At 43.1% G+C, this 24,288-nt stretch overlaps 1 protein-coding gene and 2 long non-coding RNA genes across 3 annotated transcripts in view; all 3 read right to left on the bottom strand.

The window, feature by feature from the left end:
* Nucleotides 1-361: 361 nt before the first annotated feature.
* Nucleotides 362-1,002, bottom strand: LOC134462260 (uncharacterized). The gene is made up of 3 exons (XR_010037506.1): nucleotides 937-1,002; nucleotides 547-582; nucleotides 362-432 (listed from the first exon to the last, which is right to left on the bottom strand). It is a non-coding gene; the product is annotated as an uncharacterized LOC134462260 (long non-coding RNA).
* Nucleotides 1,003-16,559: 15,557 nt separating this feature from the next.
* On the bottom strand, nucleotides 16,560-20,509 carry LOC134463008 (troponin I, slow skeletal muscle-like). The gene is made up of 5 exons (XM_063216266.1): nucleotides 20,468-20,509; nucleotides 19,007-19,096; nucleotides 18,557-18,733; nucleotides 17,651-17,756; nucleotides 16,560-16,892 (listed from the first exon to the last, which is right to left on the bottom strand). The coding sequence occupies exons 1-4, from the start codon at nucleotides 20,507-20,509 to the stop codon at nucleotides 17,655-17,657; spliced, it is 411 nt and encodes a 136-aa protein (XP_063072336.1). The 3' UTR covers nucleotides 16,560-16,892; nucleotides 17,651-17,654.
* Nucleotides 20,510-23,244: 2,735 nt separating this feature from the next.
* The window catches only part of LOC134463171 (uncharacterized), a 1,209-nt gene continuing 165 nt past the window's right edge, over nucleotides 23,245-24,288 (bottom strand). Inside the window, exons 2-3 of the long non-coding RNA XR_010037661.1 lie at nucleotides 24,191-24,279; nucleotides 23,245-23,333 (exon numbers count right to left, since the gene is read on the bottom strand). This is a non-coding gene — a long non-coding RNA (uncharacterized LOC134463171). The remainder of the gene's footprint in view (nucleotides 23,334-24,190; nucleotides 24,280-24,288) is intronic.

Below are 24,288 nucleotides of genomic sequence, written 5' to 3' on the forward strand. Positions count from 1 at the left end.
ATGAATCTTTTTTTTTTTTAAATCCTGGTTCCGGTTCGTGATACGGATCACCACCAAAATGTTATAACTTCTTCCTTTGTTCATTTCCAACAACTCCAAACAAAGTTTCATCCAAATCGTTCATAAGTTTTTGGGTTATCCTGCTGACAAACAAACAAACAGACAGACAGACAAGCAGACATACCAACACGACCGAAAATATAACCTCCTTGGCGGAGGTAAAAGTAAACATAGTTAGTAGAAGTGTTCCCTGTGTTCACACTCTCAACAGCCTTAAGAGAGTACAAAAAAGCAATGATGGTGTCAGTTACCCACAGCTGTTATAAGTTTAATATAAGATTTCTTTATGTTGAAGCATAGGCCTACCTATCAATGAAGTGCACAAGAGTATTGTAAAATTCTCTACTATCCAATACTGATCCATTATGTTCTCTGTAAATGGGTAAAAAGCAGACTGCTTGCCTAAACTGACAAAAACTAAACGAGTTCAGTAAAACACACTGTTTTAAAAGGAAAATATCAACAGGTACGAGTTCCATTACTTACTCATATTCTTCTGTGTCAGACATGTTGATTTAAGACCTGCAAAAAAGTCCATCAGTTTATTTACATCATAGCAGCAGAGATGGTATCTAACCCAGCGGCCATCTCTAGCACTTAATACAAAATTAATACAATTTAAAGTTGAATTCCCATTAAGAAGACCACACAGCATCTCCTTTGGACGCGGCTGGAAACCAACATAGTGAATGAATGTGTTGAAAAACATCACAACTGTACATTAGGATCTGGTTAATAAAAACATCTGCCAAATGCAATGTAATGTAATGATCTGTTACAAAGAGACATACAATAGGACATAATAGGAAGTGCATAACCACTTCCATTGGAAAGCAAGGCATGGAACATGATGGACCCATGGGCCAGCGTCCTTACCGTTGTAGTAGTAGTGCTGGTGGACGTTCTCACTAAACTCCTAGTCCGGAAAGCAGAAGACCACGGCTACGCATAGGGCCGCAAGATCAATGGCTCAAGCTTTATAAACCCTCACAGGATCATGTGACTCGTGGGGTGTCCATCCTCACAGGACAGAGTGGCCAGCATGTGGGCAGGGCAGGAGAGGGCAGGGTAGGAGATGGCAGGGTAGGAGAGGTGGGGCAGGAGAGGGCAGGGTAGGAGATGGCAGGGTAGGAGATGGCAGGGTAGGAGAGGTGGGGTAGGAGAGGTGGGGCAGGAGAGGGCAGGGCAGGAGAAGGCAGGGTAGGAGAGGTGGGGCAGGAGAAGGCAGGGTAGGAGCAGGGTAGGAGAGGTGGGGCAGGAGAGGGCAGGGCAGGAGAAGGCAGGGTAGGAGAGGTGGGGCAGGAGAAGGCAGGGTAGGAGAGGTGGGGCAGGAGAAGGCAGGGTAGGAGAGGTGGATTTCGCTTGCAGGCAGGGATGAATTGCGACTCCGTAAGCCCCTGGGCCAGACAACAAGAAAGGGCCGCCTCCATGGGTGTTACTCATTTTCAAAAAGATTCAGGGTTTTCGACCAGATGTTAGAAACCCTATATTGTTGGGGGTTCGGAGGTTTGTCCCCTGAGAAAATGTGAAACTACAGTTGTTGAAAGTGTGATTTTAACACAACACGAGAATGGAAATATGGAGGCTTGGGCTTCAGGGCCCCCTTGGCTCGTGGGCCCCTGGGCCTGGGTCTGGTACCCCAGTGCAGTAAGCCCATCCTTGCTTGCTCCAGGAGTAGGCCAGGGGACGGACATACTGATCACACATTCCCCCTGGCTTTACATGCCCCCATATTTATATAGCAGCTGCTCCTCTCCTCTGGCCTTTGGTTGGGGTGGGCTGCAGGAGAGTTAGCAGTAAGATAAGCCTGCAACCGCTAATCTAACCTAATAATGAGGCATGCAGGCATGCATTGTGCATTGTACATTGTGCTCTCACATTCATGTCTGTCTACTATGCTGTGTATGTCACCAGGGGTTGTTGACAAGCTTTTAGCACTACAGCAGAGGTGTCAAAAGTAAAAGTAAAAGTAAAAAAAACAGTTTCCTTCCCGCACAAGTAACGTATCTGAGTAAACATTAGACCTCTACTTGTCTTACGATCAGCTAACTGTGCACTGGTTGGATCAAGTTTGTGGTGGGTCCTTGTTAGGTTTTCAGTGTTTTTCAGTAACAACACAGTCTATCTATCCCATTAGTTACAATGGAGTAAATGGTGTAACAGCTATGTAATGCCATGTGCTAGTGTTGTAATTACACCACAAAAGTACTTGTACTTTTGACACCTTAGCACTACAGGCACTGCAGAAAACTAGCAGCCTAGATTGGAGCATTGCTAAGGCGTCAGTATGACCTTATCTAGCACCTGTATGGGAAAATTCACTGAAATAACTCTGGTAAGCATTTTTTTTGGAGTAGTATAGAATTTAACATTGACACTCTGGGCCACAGTGTTTGCAAAATGAAAAGTGTAAGTGTCAGAAGTGTGGAAAATAGTCATTACTGTAGCCTAATTAAAACGTCACACTTTGTGTGTTTACTGTATGTACAGTATGTAGGGCTATGTGCTGTATGCTGTACATGTATGAGCATACAGCGCAGGTGTGTGGTGTTGACATTATTATTGTTGTTATTTATTATTGTTGTTATTGATAGTAAATATTATTATTATTATTATTATTATTATTATTATTATTATTATTATTATAATAATAATAATAATAATAATAATAATAATAATAATAATAATAATAATAATAATGATAATAATAATAATAATAATAATAATAATAATAATAATAATATTTACTGTATCTACCGGTATTCAATTTTCCTCATCTTGTAGTTCCTTCAGCTATTTGCAACAAAGCAAAAGGACTTAGGCACTGCTAGGCACGGAGATTAGGTAGTCAGCTCAGGCCCGCAGGTCTGCTGTCGCCCACCATCTTAGCCGTGACATTGACCTTTGACCCTCTTTGTCTGTGTTGTCACACTTCCTGGATAGACTGGAGCCACCCAACGTAGCTGACATAGCCAACACCTCCCCAGAGATTGGATTGAATGTGTGCGTGCGTGCATGCGTGTGTGTGTGTGTGTGTGTGTGTGTGTGTGTGTGTGTGTGTGTGTGTGTGTGTGTGTGTGCGCGCACGCGCGTGTGCATTTGTGTGTTTATGTGTGTGCTCGTGCGTTTGTGAGTGTGTGTGTGTGTGTGTGTGTGTGTGTATGTGTGTGTGTGTGTGTGTGCAAGTGAACCTCCTACCGCTTGTTCAGTCCTGTTGCTTGTGGCCCCAATGCTTGATGTCACAAGTGATCAAAGTTTTAGTTAATACAGTATATTGCAAAAGCACAATGCCAAGGTCATTATCCCATTTGCGATTGTGAAGATTGATTGGGGAAAACGCCCCAAAAAGTTGTCAATGGTAGATAGGTAAAATAGTAGAGATGCACCGGATACTGATTTTTAGGATCCTGCCAGATACTGGATCCACTGCTTAAGATCCTGACAGATTCGGCTTACTGCCACACTGCCTGCAATGGCCGCTTCCAAAGGGCTTTCACTCCATGCAGCTATTGGGGTTGTGAAATATTGACTGAAAAGCCTAGGCTACGTAAAAACAAGCGATGCACCAGATCCTGATTTTTAGGATCCTACCGGATACCGGATACACGATCCTGTCGGACCCAGACCCTGTGAAAAACCCTATTATCCTGCCGGATCCGGAACCGGATCTTGGATCCGGTGCATCTCTATAAATATGATAACACTTTATTTTAGGGATACATTAGGCCCGTCACTAGGTTTGAGAGACAGGGGGGGCTTAGCCCCAGAGGAAGAAAATGAAAAAAATTCAGCTCACCTGCTAAGGTTTTGTCTATGAATTCATTATTTTAAGAGCAAAGAAATCCCGCACACTGTCCATTCCACCAACAAACTTTAATACATTGTTTCGGTCATCCGACCTTCTTCATGTTGTATTAAAGTTTGTTGGTGGAATGGACAGTGTGCAGGATTTCTTTACACTTGAATGACAACCCCACTGGGGTAATATCCTAAGCACCTGCCCACCTACAGAGGTGTGCAAAAGCGTCTTTTTGAACAATTATTTTAAGAGCACCATACCAATTTTTAAACACTAGTTACAGTGATTTTTTAAAATTCACATTTTAATGAAAATTCCTTATATGTAAGCTAAACAAAACATTTCAAAATGTTTCAACTGACGAATATTATGTACGGAAGTTAAAATGATTAGATAAAAATGCAGAGAGCATAATTTACACAAGGACTAGGAACTTTAAGGAGTTACTAACTGCACATCTCCAGGAGGAGCAGTGGTAGGGAAGTGATTCATTCAAACAGGTTCCTTACTTGGAAAACTATGCATCCCCGGCAGAGATTAGGTCATTTTTACTAAATTAGTAGCTATTTTAATCAGTTCATGTGTGTTTTCAAACTGTTAACACTAGAACTACCAGGATTTTTCTGCCTACCTAGAAGTACCAGAGAGGGGTCATTTGACCCGGTGGCTTTTACCTAATACACTAATCACTCATTTTGTTATGGTAATGAGGCTGTTAGGGGCCGTGTGTGGGGTGAGGGGTGAGGGGGTCATACCTTACAGTGCTAACAGCCAAGACAAACAGGGACAGAAAGCTTCTTCCCAAGGGCGGTCAGCCTCCAAAATCACCACAGGTAAATAGCAACTTGCATGAAGATATCAGCAGCAAAGACAGATAGCACAGTTTGGCGGAGAGTGTGTTACAGTTTTTCTCCATTGGTTTGGCTCATTTCTAGAAACTGAGATGTCATTCTCAAAACATGGACAAATCCCAAAACTAATTTGCAGTTCCTCACAACAGAATGGCATTCATCATTGCTTTCATCAAATTTCAAATGCTTTTGTACATGTCTCAATCATTTAGTACATCCTTGCAAATGGCTATGTACAAATATCCTACAGTTAACACAATCAGCTTACATTTAGTAGAATTTTCAAATGAATGTACCTTGCTGATTTATCCCAATTGGTTGATTCTCAGTGTAATGGTTGTCCTGAAAACATGTCAGCACATTTTCTTCATATAAGTCATCAATGAACGTGTGAATGTCCCATGTGATCATGACGAATCATATGACTGCAACCAGATAATGGTTGAATTACAGTTTTTCTCGATTGGTTTGGCTCATTTCTTGAAACTGAGATGACATTCCTATAACCATTGAGTCATTTGGCCAAACATTCTTACACTTCTGCAAAACAGTTCAGATAACTAGCAAAATGTCATATACCTCCCAAAACACCTCATTCTTGCATCAGCACTAAACCGTCTCACATATAAATAGTCAGTACCATCAAAATGGCATAGATCCTTCTCAATTGCATTTGCATTCATTTAGTCCTTCTGTCAAAATAAACTGGATGGTTCAGCATAACTACATGGATCCTCATCACTCGCTCATATCACCCCAAAAACAGTTTACCCATGTGTCAAAACTAAATTTCTTCCCCACATATATCATCAGTACCCCCAAAATACATTGTCCCTTTGCCATTGTGTAAGCACTGCCAGTCAAAATGGTTAGGTGTTTTATCTACGTTCAGCTAACAGATTTCGACTATGTATAAAAATGAAAAAGTGAGTGAAACCATTGAAGTTTGACAACACGGATAATTTACCAAGGACATTTATCAGTAACTTTCTTTACTGTAAATTCATATACAGAAAGTAATGCCCATATATCACAGGTTTCTCATGGGTTTGGCTCATTTCTCAAAACAGAGATAACATTCTCAAAATAACATGGACAACTAGCAATTGTTCAAAACAGAATGTCGTTTGAAAAAAATGTCATGAAATTAGCCAAATAACAGAGGAAACTGTAGTATACACAGTTGTAAAATTATTTTCTACTAACTAGTAAAGTTACAATACCATCTGACCTGTTGAACACTGTCATGAATTTACTATGTAATGAAATTCTTAAAATATGATGTCCTTGACTGTTTTGGGAATTGCGTAGACCACTTTGCATATGATGACTTACACAATGAAATAATGCTGACGTGTTTTGGAGAGGGTAACCATTAGACTGAGAATTGTCTAATTCGTTTAGATAAGCAAGGTCAATTTATTTGGAAAATGTGCTAAATGTATGCTGAATGTGTCAACTGAAGGGTATTTGTACATATCCATCTGCAGAGATGTACTAAACATTTGAGACATGTACAAAGCATTTGATATCTGATGAAAGCAATGAAAAATGCCATTTTGTTTTGGGAAATTGCAAGTTGGTTTGGGGATTTGTCCGTGTTGTTTTGAGAATGTCATCTGAGTTTCGAGAAATTAGCCAAACCAATCGAGAAAAACTGTAACGTGTGAATCTCCCATGCCATGTGACCATACCGACTCATGTGAATGCAACCTGGCAATTGTTAGATGGATAAATACCAGTGCATGTGAACTACTGCTTCATTTCCCTCAAGAATTTTGTGGTGAAAGAAGCTCCTCTCCAAGGAACGAAGATGCAGATACAGCACTCAACAGGCTTTGGAAATGATCCACACACGCACACGCACACACACACACACACTCTGTGTCTCAAGTGACAGCTGTGAGCTGCTAACAGCCACATTTCCACAACAAAAGGAGTGTCCGCAGGGGGTCCAAAGGGTCAAATGACCCTCTTGTGGGGCTTTTAGGTAAAAAGGTCAATTGACCCCTCCGTGGTAGTTCTAGTGTTAAGACAAATATTAAAGCTCCACTATAATTTCAAGACAATGTCAAATGGATTTATTACACGGGTATTGTGAGTGAAAATTGGTACTTTGGGTCGGAAGATTTCATCCGTGTAAGTAATTACACTTTTCTCGAGGTGTTAGTCACAAAGCAACAGTAGAGCCTGTTCCCCCGCATAACATATTGCTGTGCACCCTGCTTTTATTGCTGGGCAGTAGGATATAAGTGCCATTAAACAATAAATAAACAAACAGGAGCTTGTATTCAGATTAACTTGCCTTCTTGGTGGTTCGTTTTCAGTGCTTTACTGCATTTGTTTTTGGAAAAATTATAAAATATATATATATATATTTTTTTTTGCAAAATCGTTAAAGGGGGGGGCTAATACTAATGTAGGGGGGGCTAAAGCCCCCCTAAAATAGGCCTAACGACGGCCCTGGGATACATCTATAAGCACTAATACATACAGTACAATCTTTATGCCGGCATAAGTAACAGGTAAGGCATGTACTAAGCAAACGCTAAGGCCTACTAGGTCCTTACTAAGGTTAAATTGGTAACAAATCTCTTATTGTGCATGAAAAAGACATTTGCGACTACATGCCTAACAAATGTTTGATTTTGCTTTGTATGCCTTATAAGTTACTTATACAGGCACATTGTATGTATTAGTGCTAATAGATGTATCCCTAAAATAAAATGTTACCAATAGTATTGTATTCTTCACAGAGGCAAGAGGTCACAAGCGACAGGAAAGGACACGAGAAAGTAGTTTGCATCGTACCATTCATGGTGCATCATGCCTGGTTATCACCAGACCTAATCACAAGTGAGATAAGGTCTGGAGAGACCTGCCTACTGTAAATCCCGAGGGGAGTGTGTGGTTTCGGGGTGTTACGAATGTGTATCATTTGGCATACGTAGCCCTAGTCAATCGTGTCAGTTGTATCTATTCAGCCAAACTGCAGTCACCACCTTTCCACACCTCCCTGCTGTTTAATTGGAGAGAGACATGGGCCATGATCTGGTACCCTCGCTGAGGGTAGACTCCATGCTGTCTTTCAGATCGGAACAATTGTGCAAAGCAGTGTATGACATGGCATGGGCGGGCTACTCCTTGTCATGTTGCCTGCTCTGTTCATGGGGGAATTGTTTGATCTCCTAATCGTGAATTGGGAGATCATTCCCTATGCTGCTGCTGTCCCCTGAATCTCTCCCTTCCATGGTGCTCATGGAAATCAGGGGACTCCTCTGAACAGAGCCATACCGCAAAATCGAATTCATAACTACTGAATAAAGAAATTGCATTTTTCATTTCTTGTCTTGTTTTTCTTGACTGTAATGGTCCTGACAGAAGTGAATTCATCACTGGCTACCAGGAGGTAGTAAACAATCTGAGTCAAACTTTTGTAGAGCTCTCCTTAGAGCAGTGATCAGGAAAGCCACCTTGATCAGAGGCCCCCTCTCACCCCCTTCATCATCTCTCCTTCCAACTGCTTCCATCAGGTCAGCGCTTCAATGTACCACTTGCACACACAAAACAGATATAAGAAATCCTCCATTCCCTCAGCTGTAGCCCTACTCAACAAAAGATGAACATTACCAGCTATCCAGCCTCAGCATACATGTATTGTCTGGTCTTGTTATCTCCTGTTTTGTCATGTCTTTTCTACTGCATGTGAGAATGACTGGATTCACGCCAAAGACAATTTTCTGGTTCATGTGCACTGCAGACAATAACATTTTATCTAATGTAATATAATCTAACCTAATCTAGTCATCGGATGCTTAACATGTATCAATCATCATTAAACACAGCATTCACCTGTAACAACCTGTCCTCATCTTTCAATGTTCCCTCTAACCTTATAGACTGTGTGAGTGTGTGTGTGTGTGTGTGTGTGTGTGTGTGTGTGTGTGTGAAGTGTGTGTGTGTATGTTTGTGTGTGTGTGTGTGAAGTGTGTGTGTGTATGTGAAGTGGGTACAGGTCTTTTCGTCGAATGGATTCTTGAGAGGGGACCATTCGAACAAAACGTTGGACCATTCGTATAAGGCAGGGGATCTTTCGTCGAGGACGTTCCGTCTACCGCAAAAGTCTACGAAAGGTCCTTAAAATTGAACTAAAGATCCTTAGGTTTCAACTAAACGTCCCTTCAGCCTGCCTATATTAGAAATGTAAATCAGCTTTTTTAATGCTCATTTTAACGGGTTTTCTTCAGCCTGCCTATATTAGAAATGTAAATCAGCTTTTTTAATGCTCATTTTAAGGGTTTTGTTTATTTAAATATGTAAATCAGCTGTTAAGTTTTGTTTTTTGTTGATTTAAACATGTAAATCTATAAATAAAATGTACTTACTCATTTTAACTGGTAGGGCTATGTTGTTGGTTTTTTAACGTTTACGTCGTTACATTTTTTGACAATTTACGTTTACGCCCTTACATTTTTTGACAATTATCTAGACAATATTTGAGAAGCTTTTTTTTTCACGTCGTTACATTTTTTGACAATTTACGTTTACGCCCTTACATTTTTTGACAATTATCTAGACAATATTTGAGAAGCTTTTTTTTCACTTTTACGCCGTTACTTTACTCCCATCTGCGGGCAGAGAGGCGGGACCAAGCACAGCCTGCTCGCTTTGAATCAAAGCAGTGCGGTTTAATGTGTCTAGAAGTAGGCTATTGACCCTTGTGCTCGCTTTGAATCAGAGCAGCGCGCGTCTAGGCTATAGACTATAGTGCATCTAGAAGTAGGCTATTGACCATTGAGCACATTGTCATGCAGCGAGTTTTCTGACTTTCCGGTAACTTTTTAGATGCGAAGCACCAGCAACAAGAGAAAGCTGTCTCCCGACACTTTGATGTTTCTGATTCTGAATGACAACAAATAGTTCGCGCATGAGCCAGAAAACAATATAGGTCCTAACAGTGTTGAAAACATTACAGAACCCATGCACCTGTGTTAAGCCCATGGCTACAGTAGAGAGAGAGAGAGAGAGAGAGAGAGAGAGAGAGAGAGAGAGAGAGAGAGAGAGAGAGAGAGAGAGAGAGAGGTTAAATCGCTACGTTAACACTGCACAGGAGCGCGTTCTCTCTCCGCCGCGTCTTTGCATGAACAAATGAAATGGTAATTGAATAATAGTTTGCCAGTATTGCAGGGTGTATTAAACCCAGTGTACGTTGGGGTGCAAGGGAGAGCAAGGAAGAGAGCAGCATCTGTGATTAACCGCTTCGAAATGTGTGCGTAAAACCTGCTGTTAACCAGTGGATTTTGTGAAGCTTGAAGTGTACCGCATTAAAAAAAAGCTTTGTTTGATTTCGTGTTTGTATTTTATTGCCTATAGTCCTCAGTTTATGACTATTTTCAGTTGACCCCCCTACACGTTTTCTTTGTGTCATGAAGGGTATTGTAAATAAATCGACCGTATTTATCATTTTGATTTCGGACTTAATTTAGCCTTTCAATCACCCCTCTCCAATTGCAAACTTTACCCTGATAGAAGAGCATTCGCTACCCTGCACTACTCGTTAAGCACTTATTGTCTGACTGATTTTGGCTGCTGCGAATAAGGTAGGTTTTGGCTGAAGGTTGACACCACGAACCAGATGACAATTGCAGTCTTGCCGCGGGTCTTGAACAGTGCGCTCTCTTTCCGATTCAGATTGCTTCTTCTGAGAAGGCAACTGGCTACCGCAGGAGAGGGGAAAGGTGGCAATATTATCCACAAGCTTGTTGGATAAATTGTGTTTAGCCTATCGCAGATGAGGTTCTGGAATATTTTGTAGTGCATGGGACATTGACAAGGAAAGGTAGCTATGATATCCTCGTGAATAGGTCTTCGACTTTTCAAAATGCCTCCTGCTCGCTTTGAATCAAAGCAGTGCGGTTTAATGTGTCTAGAAGCTTTGAATCAGAGCATCGCGCGTCTAGGCTATAGACTATAGTGCATCTAGAAGTAGGCTATTGACCATTGAGCACATTTTCATGCAGCGAGTTTTCTGACTTTCCGGTAACTTTTTAGATGCGAAGCACCAGCAACAAGAGAAAGCTGTCTCCCGACACTTTGATGTTTCTGATTCTGAATGACAACAAATAGTTCCATGAGCCAGAAAACAATATAGGTCCTAACAGTGTTGAAAACATTACAGAACCCCTGTGTTAAGCCCATGGCTACAGTAGAGAGAGAGAGAGAGAGAGAGAGAGAGAGAGAGAGAGAGAGAGAGAGAGAGAGACGTTAAATCGCTACGTTAACACTGCACAGGAGTGCGTTCTCTCTCCGCCGCGTCTTTGCATGAACAAATGAAATGGTAATTGAATGATAGTTTGCCAGTATTGCAGGGTGTATCAAACCCAGTGTACGTTGGGGTGCAAGGGAGAGCAAGGAAGAGAGCAGCATCTGTGATTAACCGCTTCGAAATGTGTGCGTAAAACCTGCTGTTAACCAGTGGGTTTTGTGAAGCTTGAAGTGTACCGCATTTAAAAAAAGCTTTCGCAGATGAGGTTCTGGAATATTTTGTAGTGCATGGGACATTGACAAGGAAAGGTAGCTATGATATCCTCGTGAATAGGTCTTCGACTTTTCAAAATGCCTCCTCTCAACATTCAACATGTAAATGGGTTATTCTGTAGTCCAACGCTATCCTGGCAGGAGAATCATTCGTTACAAATACTGCATACACACTCAGCAATTGTGTCTGTTGGTTTTTGTCCTCCAGGTCTTCATAAAATCATCTACCACCGCTGTGATAATTTGACTACACACCGCTGAACAGTTAACAGTTTTTTAGGCTACTGTATTGACAATTGCAGTCATGCCGCTTGTCTTGAACTGTCTCTTCCCGTTCCATATCGTGACAGCCAGATGAGAAGCGCAAAGGTGGGGGCTATCCGCGATCGCGGAGGAAAGGTGTCAATATCCATAGCCTAAACCCTTGAACTGTGGAGCAATTACATATTGTTTAGGTTCTTGAATACTTGGAATTAGCATGGAATTAATTTTCCATTAATAAGGAAACGTGTAAGATTTATCCTCAATCCTCCCCGATAATGTTTTTGTCATATGCCTAATGTTAATGCCCTCCCCAACACATATCCCCAGTACAATATTGCGACACACGCTTGGCACAATGATAGGCCTACTAAATGAGTTCAATGTTCTTGCAACACTTTTCCCAAGAAAAGTCAGTTTTCATTTCGAGATTCCAGAGCAAATCAGCTGGTACTGCGCTGCTCGCTTGCTGGTCAATAAACGTTGAACTGAACCGTGTTGTGTGCGTGTGTGGCTATGTGTGTACCATCGTATGTCCATGATCGTCCGTGCTCTTATCATGCAAATGACATGTCATGCAGGCAAGGGCGTCCGTTTGATTTCAAAAGTGCTGGCCCGGACAATTACCATAAACCCGAGTAAGGTTTGAAAAGTGCAAAAAAATTACAAGATAAGGCTACTTCCGATTTGAGGTTTCATGATAAATAGCCTAATACGCATTGGCGTATTGACGCATAATGTGGCCATGTTAAAAATTAAAAGCCATCTGCGCTGTCTTGTTTATTTCTGATATCCTGCGCTGAAGTCATCTTTATCATACATATTATTAATGCAACGGTAACTGAGTGGTTAACCCATCATAACTACATGTAGCCTTGCATAATGGTGCACGTCAATTTGTTGTCATAACTTCGCTCTGTCCCATTTGATTTCCTCAAGCAATTCATCCATTTTGTCATTGTCCCTGTTTTACTGTTAGTCATATGGACCTAGGGCGTATCGATCACTATTATTTGCCTGAAACCTGCAAACTAAAACACTGCATGCGCGCAGCCACACAGAGCATTCTCTGTGTCAAAGGAACCCTTTCTCCGCGCCTGTGCGGCATTCTCCTTATCGCTATCGCTCCTAGAATGGCAATACATGTTGGCAGACTTTATTTTGCATAATTCACGATTATCTGGATATATTTGGCTAGGTTACTCAGCAAAGAACATCATTAACATTAGTGAGGTAACTTTTTGCGTGCTGATACAAACACCAACGGTGAATCACGACGCAGGCCCTACTTCCCCAACCATAGCCTACTGAAAAGGTCCATAGCCATTGTGTTCAACGCCCTTTGATAGGCTCTGCCTGTATCAGGGTCGATAGGCTAATGATGATGGTCAGGGCGCACATCAGTGTTTGGGTTGTCTATGCTTTTTTCTGGAATACTGTGCCGATTAGATAGAAATGATCATGTTATGAACCCGAGTTTAGTAGATATCGCGCGGTGAACGAGGCAGCCTGCAAACAGTTTGAAGCGCAATGTGGCTGTAACAAGTTAGAAAGTAGCCATGTTGCTTGTTAACCTGTTTAAATTATGAGCGTTCCACGAACTATCTTTCTTTGCGCACGCTATAAACTATGGTTAACTATGTATGCTTTATAATGTTGGTAAAGGCGGGATAAGCGGGATAATGTATTGTCCACACGTGACTACGGAAAATACATTTCCCTTCAGAGATAACAGCACTCCGCCTTCGGCGTCGGGGGTGTTATTCGCCCCGTAGGGAAACATTTTCTTATAGTCATGTGTGGACAATACATTATCCCTTAGGCCTACCTTTAAATTGATGTCGTACATTTTAAAACATTTCGTTGATATTGTAGTGGTGCAAACGACTGTAGTTATGAGATGGGCGCCAGCCAGGCAGCAAGACTGCCGTTACCTTTCCAAAAATGAATAAAAATCAGTGACCAACACATTAGAAATAATTCATATCAACACAACGAATATCTTTTCTTACGTTTAGTAGTGCACTTTTGCAAAACCCTCTCAATTTGGAACAGCTCACATCAATGTCTGGCTTAAGCGATTCTTGCGAATGGTGATCTTCTCGGCGCACACTTCATGGTTCCCTCTCTCTTGCTCTCTCGGCTTGTTGCTTCCTGACAGTCTCACCCGCCATTTGAAATTAACTCCATTTTATAGGCTGCACGTGTAGTTCACAGGGGGTAACGCTGTTATCTCACTCCGGAGGAGGCAGAGGCAGTCCGTTACAATATAGTATATATAAAATAGGCTATAAAATAGGCCTAATGATAAAAAAGCAGCCTGAACTAAAATTAATAATTAATTTAAAAAAATAGAGACGCACGCTCGATTTTTGTTTTCATTGCATTGTGGTGGTAGGCACACAAGTTTGATAAAATATAAAAAATAATAGGCTAATAAAATAGGCAGACTAAACTAAACATCTGCCCAGTTACACGAAAGGTCTGCATGGATTGAACGTAACGTCCTTAGGTCTTCTACGAAAAATCCTCAGGTACTGCACGAAACGCCCCATGCCTTCTACGAATGGTCCAACGTTTTGTTCGAATGGTCCCCTCTCAACAATTCATTAGACGAATCGTCTCGAATTCGTGTGTGTGTGTGTGTGTGTGTGTGTGTGTGTGTGTGTGTGTGTGTGCAACATATGCGACATGTGTGCGAGTGCATGCGTGTGTGTTAGGATGCATGAAAACCCCCAGCGGCAACATTTTTTTGCAAATATTTTATTTTTCAAGGGGCGTTTGATGCCCCCTGTGTGCCTGTGTGAGTGTGTGTATGTGCAGGCGGACACACCAGCACCAGTGAAGAATCTGAGAGGGTGTCAGTCCCACGTTGCAACCCCCCACCCCCCAACACAAACACAGACACCCTTTACTCCTCACCCCCCTGTCCGAGTGACATCCAGGGTCACATGTCTAATGCTGGAACTTTGCTAGTCACTTTTTGGCAGCCCTTTGGTGCGCTGCCAGACCGCCCACCAGCTCTTCTGTGTTCTGTACTACCGTAGGTGCTGTATCAATAGGACGGACTGGGGGAGACATAGGGCCCGGACACTTTTGGCTTAAAGGGGCCCCTCATAATTAGCGGCCTGGAATTGACTCACCGGTGGGCTCTGCACCCGTCGTGGGCCCCTATTTTTTTTTAAAAACATTTCTGAAAATAGGGGCCCAAGATGGTTCGGGGCCCACCAGGAAATGCCCGCTGTGCCAGATGGCCAGTCCAGCACTGGTTCTGTATCAATAGGTGATGGCCCCTGCCATCACCAACCGGCTTTGTGCTTCTTTACAGGGCTCATCAGCTAAATCCCCCTCCAAGCTGTTTCCAACACCCTGGGGTTGCTGTAAATATCAGTGCTGAGTGTGGGTGTTGGACTAAGTGTTGGTGACTATCGTCTCTAGGATTGTTGGACTTCTGTGTCCAGCAAGAATGGCTGAGTGTTTCGTTTAATATGGTTATTGACACAGTAGGAAAATTATTGTGCGAATAATAGTTGGCTTAGTTATTTTTGCGACTCACTGCACGTTTGACTGATGTTTTTCAAACATCATCCAATTTCACTTACTCTCTTGGGAGAGAGTGCCATCTACCTCTGCTTTGATGTTACTGCATATCCTGAGAAGTTGAACCAATACCCCAATAGATGTCTATCAACAGAAACCTTGTAACCTCTATTCTATGACTATGACTGTGGGCTTTTTTGCCTTCATTCTTGACAGGACAGTAGAGGAGAGACAGTAGATGCGTGGGGAGAGAGAAACCGGAATCGAACCCAGGTCACCGGCACAGCAACCCAGTGCCCCACCGTCAGGCCAAGGAAGGGCCCTCTTCTACTATTTTTGAAATCATTAATTCTAAACCACGATTTTCCAAACAAATAAATATTGCCTCAATAAAAGTGAGTTTCAAATAATTTATATACTCTACCCTAACTTACCGTTTAACTCATAAACTTGACTTTATACTAGTTTTTCTCAACAGGGGCCGTGGGGGGCGTTGAAAGGGATATAGCTGAGAGGGGGCGGTGTTTAGTGGCCTTTGGAGAAGGGGCGGTGTTTAGTGGCCTTTGAAGAGCTTTACCGTGCGATCACACCGACAGCATTGAACGCGTGGGAAGTGGCGGAAGTAATTGACTTTGTATGGAAGAGCAAGCGGGAGATGCGTCAAAAGCCGCAAAGGTGTTTCTGACGTGGAGGGCGTCAAAAGCGTTAAAAATAGAAGTTGAACTCCAGCTGGAAATATGTTACGAGCTCGGCGCCAGCAGGCGTCAGCCAATGGAATGCTCACTTTTTTCTTAACAGGAGCTTCGGTTGGTCGAGATTCCTGGTTGAAAGCTGAAGCGTTTGCCGCGTTCATCACCCCTGACCTCTGCTTTCCAGGCGGGAGTCAGCAACGTTAATAGCTCTTTCAACGCCGGCTGTGTGTCCACAGGGTTAGGGGGGTGTTGGCAGGCTTATGATGAGGTCAAAGGGGCGTGGGAATACTCATGATTATGTCCAGACGGTCCTTATTCCAAAAAGGTTGAGAACCACTGCTTTATACAAATCTTTATTCGAATACTGCAATGTCATATGGGGCAACACCTTCTTTATCCATCTTAAAAGCTTAAACAAAAGAAATCTTTACAAAAGAAAGTCATAAGCTCTCTGTCTTGGTCTGAGATAAATTCTCCATCTCGTCCTCCCTTCATGTATTACGTTTTGGATATTTTGTATTCTAGGTTCAAGATTTTTGCTTCACGTGTCTTCTTGTGCTGACACAATTGGCAGTGAAATGAAAGTTGCAACTTCTGTGAAGTATTAATAAATAAGCAATGTGAAAAGAAAGTGAATAATAATAATAATCATCATCATCATCATCATAATCATAATAATGCTAGAAACAAATGGCCTTAGCATTTAAAAAGCGGATGGCTTCAGGGAAGAAACTCTTTTAATTCCTGCATTGTATCGCAATATTCATACTGGACAAAATACATTTTAAAAGAAAATAAAACAAACACACAGAAACCAAATGTATTTGAATATGCTTTTATTCAGTGTTTTGTGTAATGTCACAAGACGCTTCTTATTTTTAGGTATCACAGATACGTCCAACTGGGTCCCAGTCCAACAAGTAAAATTACAGTTAAATTAAATTTCTGTTAACATCTGGAAGTTACTATAGTCGTTTTATTGGCCGCTGAAGTTCATGGGACAGTTGTCTGCTGAATACGTAGTGTGATCAGTGATCACAGACGGTAGTGTTAAATCATGGATTAATGAGTGTGTGCATGTGTGAGAGTAATACTGAAGATGTCCTTGTTTCCTCCCCTCCTGGTGCCTTTTGATTTTGCAATCCAACATGCCTGCAACAGAAATAGATTTGCACAAACACCACAGAAAAAGACCATTAAGACTAAAAGGTATTCACTAATAAGCATGCTGTTGAACACTTGTACTATAGATAGGTGGCAGTGTATTAATTTGTAATGACTGTTTTATAACTAGTAGTGACAAAAATAACCAAGCCATTGTAGTAGTTTTTGTTGTAGTGTATTCTGGCCCTTACTGCTTACTAATGAATAGAAATCTAGGTCTACTAGGTCCTTACTAAGGTTGTATTGGTAATAAATCCCTTATTGTGCATGAACAAGACATTTGCGAATAAATGTCCAAAAACTGTCTGATTTTGCTTAGTACATGCCTTACAAGTTACTTACACAGGCATTAATATTGTATGTATTAGTGCTAATAGATGTATCCCTAAAATAAAGTGTTAACGAAAGTAGTCCTGCTACATATTGGGGTGTGTGAACTTTTGTATGGACGCTATTTATTTGTTCTTTTTTGGCAGGCTGTGTATGTTCATTCTTTTGTTGTGCCTTGCCCCAGGGCAAACTCTTGACATGATGTTTAGTTTAGTTTAGCTTGTGTGTCTGTGTTTGTGTGTGTGTATTACTCATTATTTTCTCTTTATATTAAAAAAAAAAAAAAAACTCCTGTGCACTTTGTATTTGCTTGTGATGTTGGCTTGATTATGTCCTCTTTTGAAAGTCGCTTTGGTTATAAAGCGTCTGCCAAATGCAATGCAATGTAATGTAATGCAATAATGTAATGTAATAACCTGTTTACTGTGCAGCTCCTTTGGCAGCATCGAACATCTTTTTGCGGCCCTCCATTCCTGACATGGCCTCCACGTTCTTCCTCCAGTCGCTCACCTCTGTCTTTTCCTGAAGTGGATTCAAGAACACACGCATGCACGAAGGCACGCACGCACACTCACACACACACACACACACACACACACACACACACACACACACACACACACACACACACACACACATGCACACACACACACACACACACACACGCACACGCACACGCACACGCACACGCACACACACACACACATGCACACACACACAGGCTCACAGTTACACAAAAGCCCACAAAAAGGTGTGTTGCAGCTTCTACATATTTACAGATAGTACCTATAATATACAGAAAGTCAGATCAAAGTGCAAAACATACATCGAAAGTCGATGATAATCAGGCATCCATTGCATGTGTGCTTGTGTGTGCCCAGTTTAGTAAGTGTAGAATTCTTGCACACCTCCTTTGGGTCAGGTGTGTAGGAGTAGAACCCCTGGGTTACAGACATAGTTTAACATCTTTTTGACTCTGAAGAAGACGCACTGCGTCGAAACGTTAGTCATGCTCGCACCACAATAAAATCAGAAAAACGTATCCTGTGTGCTCCAGTCGTCCTTGGCCCAGTCTCCTTTGAAGTGGACCAGCTTGCAGGTATGACATCACGTTGGGGGAACTCCCCCAGGATTCAAAGGTTCTACATAGACTCCTATGAGCCTGCGGAACCCCCAACGTGATGTCATAATAGTACATTTTCTTAAAATGGTTAACCTGCAACCCCACCTTTAATACAGTCCCAGACTGTGAGCACCAAGAAAGCTACAGCGCAACAAGTGACCTCCTTTCCATAGTTTAAAATCTGTTGGTGTGTGCCCACCTTTTCTGTGTCCTCCTTCTTGACGGACTTGAGGTTGGCGCGCAGGTCCATGGAGACCTTGTGTTTGGAGCCCAGCAGGGAGCGCAGGATGGCGTCCGCAGACACCCGCACCCTCCGCAGGGTCGGCCGCTTGAACTTCCCCCTCAGGTCCATCACTCTGATGTTCAGGTCCTTGATCTAACGCACGCAACAGGCAGACACGAGCGCCCACACACGCACGCTACGTTAAGCGCGCACTAACACACCACACAATAACCACACACACACACTCAACCAAACACACGCGCACACACACACACACACACACACACACACACACACACACACAGACACACACACACACACACACAGATTTATGAATTTACTAGCTAAATTCTACGCTAAATGTGTACCTGCGCACGTATGTGTGTGTGTGTAAATGTGTGAGTGTGTTGTTGTTTGGCAACAAACCTCTCTGGTGTTGAGCGTGACTTTGGCCTCGATGTCGTATCTCTCCTCGTCCACCGTGTCGATCTTACCGTGCAGCTCCGAGCAAAGCTCCTGCCAACACACAAGATCAAGGATGTCATGGACACCTGGGCCAGACAACAATGAAGCTGTGTGTGTGTGTGTGTAAATGTGTGTGCGTCAGTGTTCATTTCGTCAACCATGACTATGACTAAAATATTTCTTCAATGCCCCTTTTTGATTTTCGTCATTTAGACTAAGAATAAATTGGGAAGGCAACGGCTATAATATGACTGAGACAAAAATTGATTTTCGTCCTTGTGACTAAAGCTAACACTAAAATTTAAAAAGCTGACTAAATTAGCACTGGTTTTAAATAAAATAGAGAAAAGGAGAACCAGTGTGTGAAGAAGTTTTATTCTGTACTGTGTTATATATGTTAAAAAGAGAAGCAGTGTACGGAGAGGGTTTATTATTGGTTCGCCAGTCAATGATATATGTTAAAAAAGAGAAGAGCAGTGTGTGGAAAGCCAGTTCTATTATGAAACAGTTGTTGACCCAAAAATGACTAAAAATTGACTAAGACTAAAATTGAATTTTTGGTCATTTAGACTAGGGACTAAGGGACTAAATTGGGAAGGCAATGGACTATGGGACTAAGGACTAAAATTGTATTTTCGTCATTGTGGACTGAGTACCTAAGGACAAAAAAAATTAAAAAAAAAATGTTTTAAAAGCTGACAAAATTAACACTGGTGTGCGTGCATGCATGTGCTTGACCTGCAACTGGTCTACGTAGTGTGAGGGTGCTGGTCTGCAGGGGCGAGGGGATCTTCATCCAGGTGTGTCGCGTGCATGTGTGCATTGTGTGTGTGTGTGTGTTTGTGTGTGTGTGTGTGTGTGGTGTGTGTGTGTTGGTTGGTGTGTGGTGAGGAGAGAGTGACCTGCATGCTGTGCGATATTGATGAGGCCGCCTGGTATGTACGGGGAGGGGACCTTCTCTTGGGTCCATGGTGGTGTTGTGTGTGTGTGGTGTGTGATGTGTGTGTGTGTGTGGTGTGTCGGTGTGTGTGGTGTGTGTGGCGGTGGCGGGGCATGGGGAATGGCCAGTCTGGCATTACAGGGCAAATCCGGGTGGGACCCTCGTGCGTCTAGCGGGCCCCTCCCAAGGGCCCGCGGAAATAATAAATATATAACTTGTTTTTTGTAGGGTGTGTGGAGTGTTGGTGTGTGTGTGGTGTTATGTGTGGTGTGTGTGTGTGTGTGTGTGTGATGTGGAGAGAGTGACCATGCAAGCTGGTGCGGAATGAGGAGGGCCGCTGGGTGTATGGGGCGAAGGGGGACCATTCTCTGCCAGGTGTGTGGTGTGTGGTGTAGTGTGTGTTAGTGTGTGTGGTGTTGGTGTGTGTGTGTGTGTGTGTGTGCGGTGCGGGGCTGGACTTTTTGGGGGCCATCTGGCATTACCGGGCAAATCCGGGTGGGCCCTCGGGTGCGGTCTCGGGCCATCTCCAGGGCCCGAAATAATAAATTATAAACTGTTTTTTACTGTCTGCCACCCGTTAAAAATGACACATCGGCGTCCCATTGGATGACTTCTTCTGATGCACACTTGGGGCTAGTTCCAATGAAAAACACTTCGAGTTTCTCTAACGGCCCGCCCCTCCCTACAGGACCCCCATTTGACATAACTAATAATCATATCAATAGTAGTTGACGCCACACAACACCTGGCTTTAAAACTCTGGTGGGACGAGTTGGACGCAAAATGGAGAAAAGAAAGAAGAGTTGGTTAACACGACATAGCGCGAAGAAAAGATAAACGCGATACCCTAAATTCGGACGCGGGCACAACCAAAATGTGCTAAAATCCACTGACAAGTTGTTTAAAAACTAAAAACATAAGCTCGAGCCTAATGTGGTTATTCGGCGCCGTCGGGAGATGGGGATTGGGGAACCACTGCTGGACGGCTCGATAGGTTGGGGAGACACATGGGCCGCGAACAGGCGGGACAGGTGGTGCTGGATAATGAAGGGAGGAGGAGGTTGTTTGTAGGTTGTAGGTGTAGGTGTAGGGAGAGGGTCTCGAGGCAGGGGAAAAAGAGATAAAAGATGAGGAGGAGGGTGAGACAGAGGACGTGACTCAGGGATATTTGATGGGTTAGGTCTTCACCCCAGCACACCCTCTAGCTAGCTAAATGCAATGTTGTAGGCCAGTTTGGCTTACCCCACTACCCGTCTCTGGTGATAGCTATAAGCGCTTCTGTTTTTTTTCGTTTTCCTGCCTTGTGTGACCAACGTTGGTCATCCTGACTTAATCAAATCACTCGGAAACATGTACCGGTAGGCCTACTCATGTTGATGCCTTTCCCTGCCCTTCTCTGATTAAGGTTTGTAATGCCCATCATAAGAAAAGTTTTTCCATTTGTCTTGTCACAAGGACCGTGATGTGTGCTCATGTATTAGTTATTTGCGCCTGTGCCCTGTCCTCTAACTCTAGATCTAGCTGGCCTTCGGGCGTAATTTCCCCCATGAAACTTAAGTTGTCGTCCCTCTTCACTCGCTCAAATCGATGTAACAAAAAAACCAAATATAAGTATGTAGATTTTCACTGAACTATTCTTGTGTAGGGACATTTCTTTATAATGTGTCGGCTGTCCGACACCGGACGACGATCATTTACTGTGTCTTGTAATTGCATGTTAATTACGGCGCAATGAGGCGCATCCCCGTCCTTTCCCTTTCTCAAATCCTACAATATCTTTTTTTACTCTTCTGCTTGTCACCGTGTTGTGCAACTACGATTTTATACAAAAGGCCATTTTTGTAATCTTTCCCCTAATGCTATGTCACGTATTGTAGGACAATCTGGTTTTTGTATCTTGAGTATTATCTGCCTCTTAGATGGATAAGTAAAGACGCCGACCAGCCGTGCCATTGTTAGGGAATCGCTATACGCGCTCACTTGACCTGCTGTGAACGCTCTAGCTATTTGTGTTGTTGTTGTGGTTGGCATTGGCCAAGTGTTGTAGCTATGTTGGAAGTTCTAAGCGATACGACTTGGTTTCGCTTGTGGTGGAAGAAAAAAATGGCGATGTGTCCGCGAAAAAAACCCACCTTTGTCAGGACGTTTGATACAATCTGAGCCTGCTTTTGATTGGAGTTTCAAGCTGCATTACAGTTCATGCCTAGATAACAATCTTTTTGGTTTTGGGGCGCGTTGGGAAATGGTCAGAGAGGAGTGTGGTTAACATGCCATTTAGTACAGGCAGGCTGACTGACTGTATGAAAAACTGGAGCAATTTGTAAGCGGGATAGTATTAAAAACATTCAACCTAGGGGAAATTATTATTTTTACGAGATTTTATTACTATTATTAGGATTTGGTGTCCAATCTGTGCAGTGTGTGTGTGTGTGTGTGTGGTGGTGTGTGTGGATGTGTGCTGTGGTGTGTGTGTGTGTGTGCTGTGTGTGTGTGTGTGTGTGTGTGTGATGTTAGTAATTGAAATATTGCTTTGAAAGCACCCAACCAGGGGAAACTCCCATTGTGACCACTCCACTCTTAATGTGTTTGGTTCTGGTTTTTCTGGTGGGACCCATTTTCAGTTTTCTGCCCTTTAAAGGAAAATTGGTATGGCCTATGGGATATTTTTTTATATTTATTGAGATTCAACTGGACAGGGCTCATAATCAGGGAAAATAAATTTAGTTGTTCTCCATCTCTCTATCTCCTACCCTCAATAACATAGGCTACTCCAGAACTTCAGAAGCCAGTATTGAATGGGAAACATGGGTGCACAAGGCAGCTCTTTTTTCTTCCTTTCAGCCCAAGTGCATGTGGGGCAAGGAATATCTTCTGTGTAAACCAAAAACATGCCCACCATATAAAGGCCTATACATTATAAAGTAAACTTTTATATGTCTGTATATATATACGCCAGAGACCAATGTCATCATATACCGATACCAGATATATACCAGATAGAGGCACTGGGGCCCTCTAGGAACTGTCAAAAAAATTGCCACAGGGCTCCTTTTCAGATCCCAGGTCCAGCACCTGTGTGTGTGTGTGTGTGTGTGTGTGTGTGTGTGTGTGTGAGTGTGGTGTGGTGTTGATGTGGGGTGTGTGTGTGGTGTGGTGGTGTGTGTTGGGTGGAGTGTGTGGAGTTGTGAACGACGAAGGTCCTGCAGCCTGGTCGTGTTGGGGAAGGAGAGGCGCTGTCGTCTGTAGCCGGGCTCTGGTGACCTTCTCTGCCAGGTAGCGCTGTTTCTCCTCCTCCTTGTCCACCACCTCCTGCTCCAGCTCCTCTTTGGCCCGGGCCATCATCAAGCCCTGACACACACACACACACACACACACACACACACACACACACACACACACACACACACACACACACAGCACACACACACAACACACACACACACTCAGCACACCAACATACACACACACACACAACACACACTACACACACACACGTGTGCGCAAAACACCATGCATGCACATATGCCACGCACGCACATTATGCACACCCAAACACACACACACACTCCCCCCCCCCCCCACCCCCCCAAAAAACACCACTCCACAACCACACCACACAACACACACCAAACACAAGTGTGTAAACATGCGCGATGCACGCACGCACACATGCACACACAACCACACACACACCATCACACACACACACCATCACACACACACACACACAACAAACACACACACACATAACACACACACACCACACCCACACACACACACACACACAACCACACACACACACACAATGCGTGCAAAACACATTAAAGCACACCAAACTACACAACACACACACAACACACTCACACACAAGCACACATCCACACACACCACACAAAACATGCCCGCCACACATGCTACAATACACACACACACACACACACACACACACACACGCACACACGCACACATGCACACACAGTCACATACACACACAGCACATATGCTTACACAATTACAGTAGATGGCATATAGGCATACACAAACACATTAAGGTATCTCTCTCTCTCACACACACACACACACACACACACACACACACACACACACACACACACACACACACACACACACACACACACACACACACACACACACACACACACTCACAAACATACTAGAAGTATACTGTAGTAAGCTGTACTTACCTTTAACATCAGCTTCCGTGAAGCTGAGATTTTGGATTTCCTCTGTGTGGGGAAGGTAAAGATTGGAAAATGTTTTCACCACCACCAAGCTACACTGC

Source organism: Engraulis encrasicolus, chromosome 14 (genome assembly GCF_034702125.1).
Source record: "Engraulis encrasicolus isolate BLACKSEA-1 chromosome 14, IST_EnEncr_1.0, whole genome shotgun sequence".
Lineage (NCBI taxonomy): Eukaryota > Metazoa > Chordata > Actinopteri > Clupeiformes > Engraulidae > Engraulis > Engraulis encrasicolus.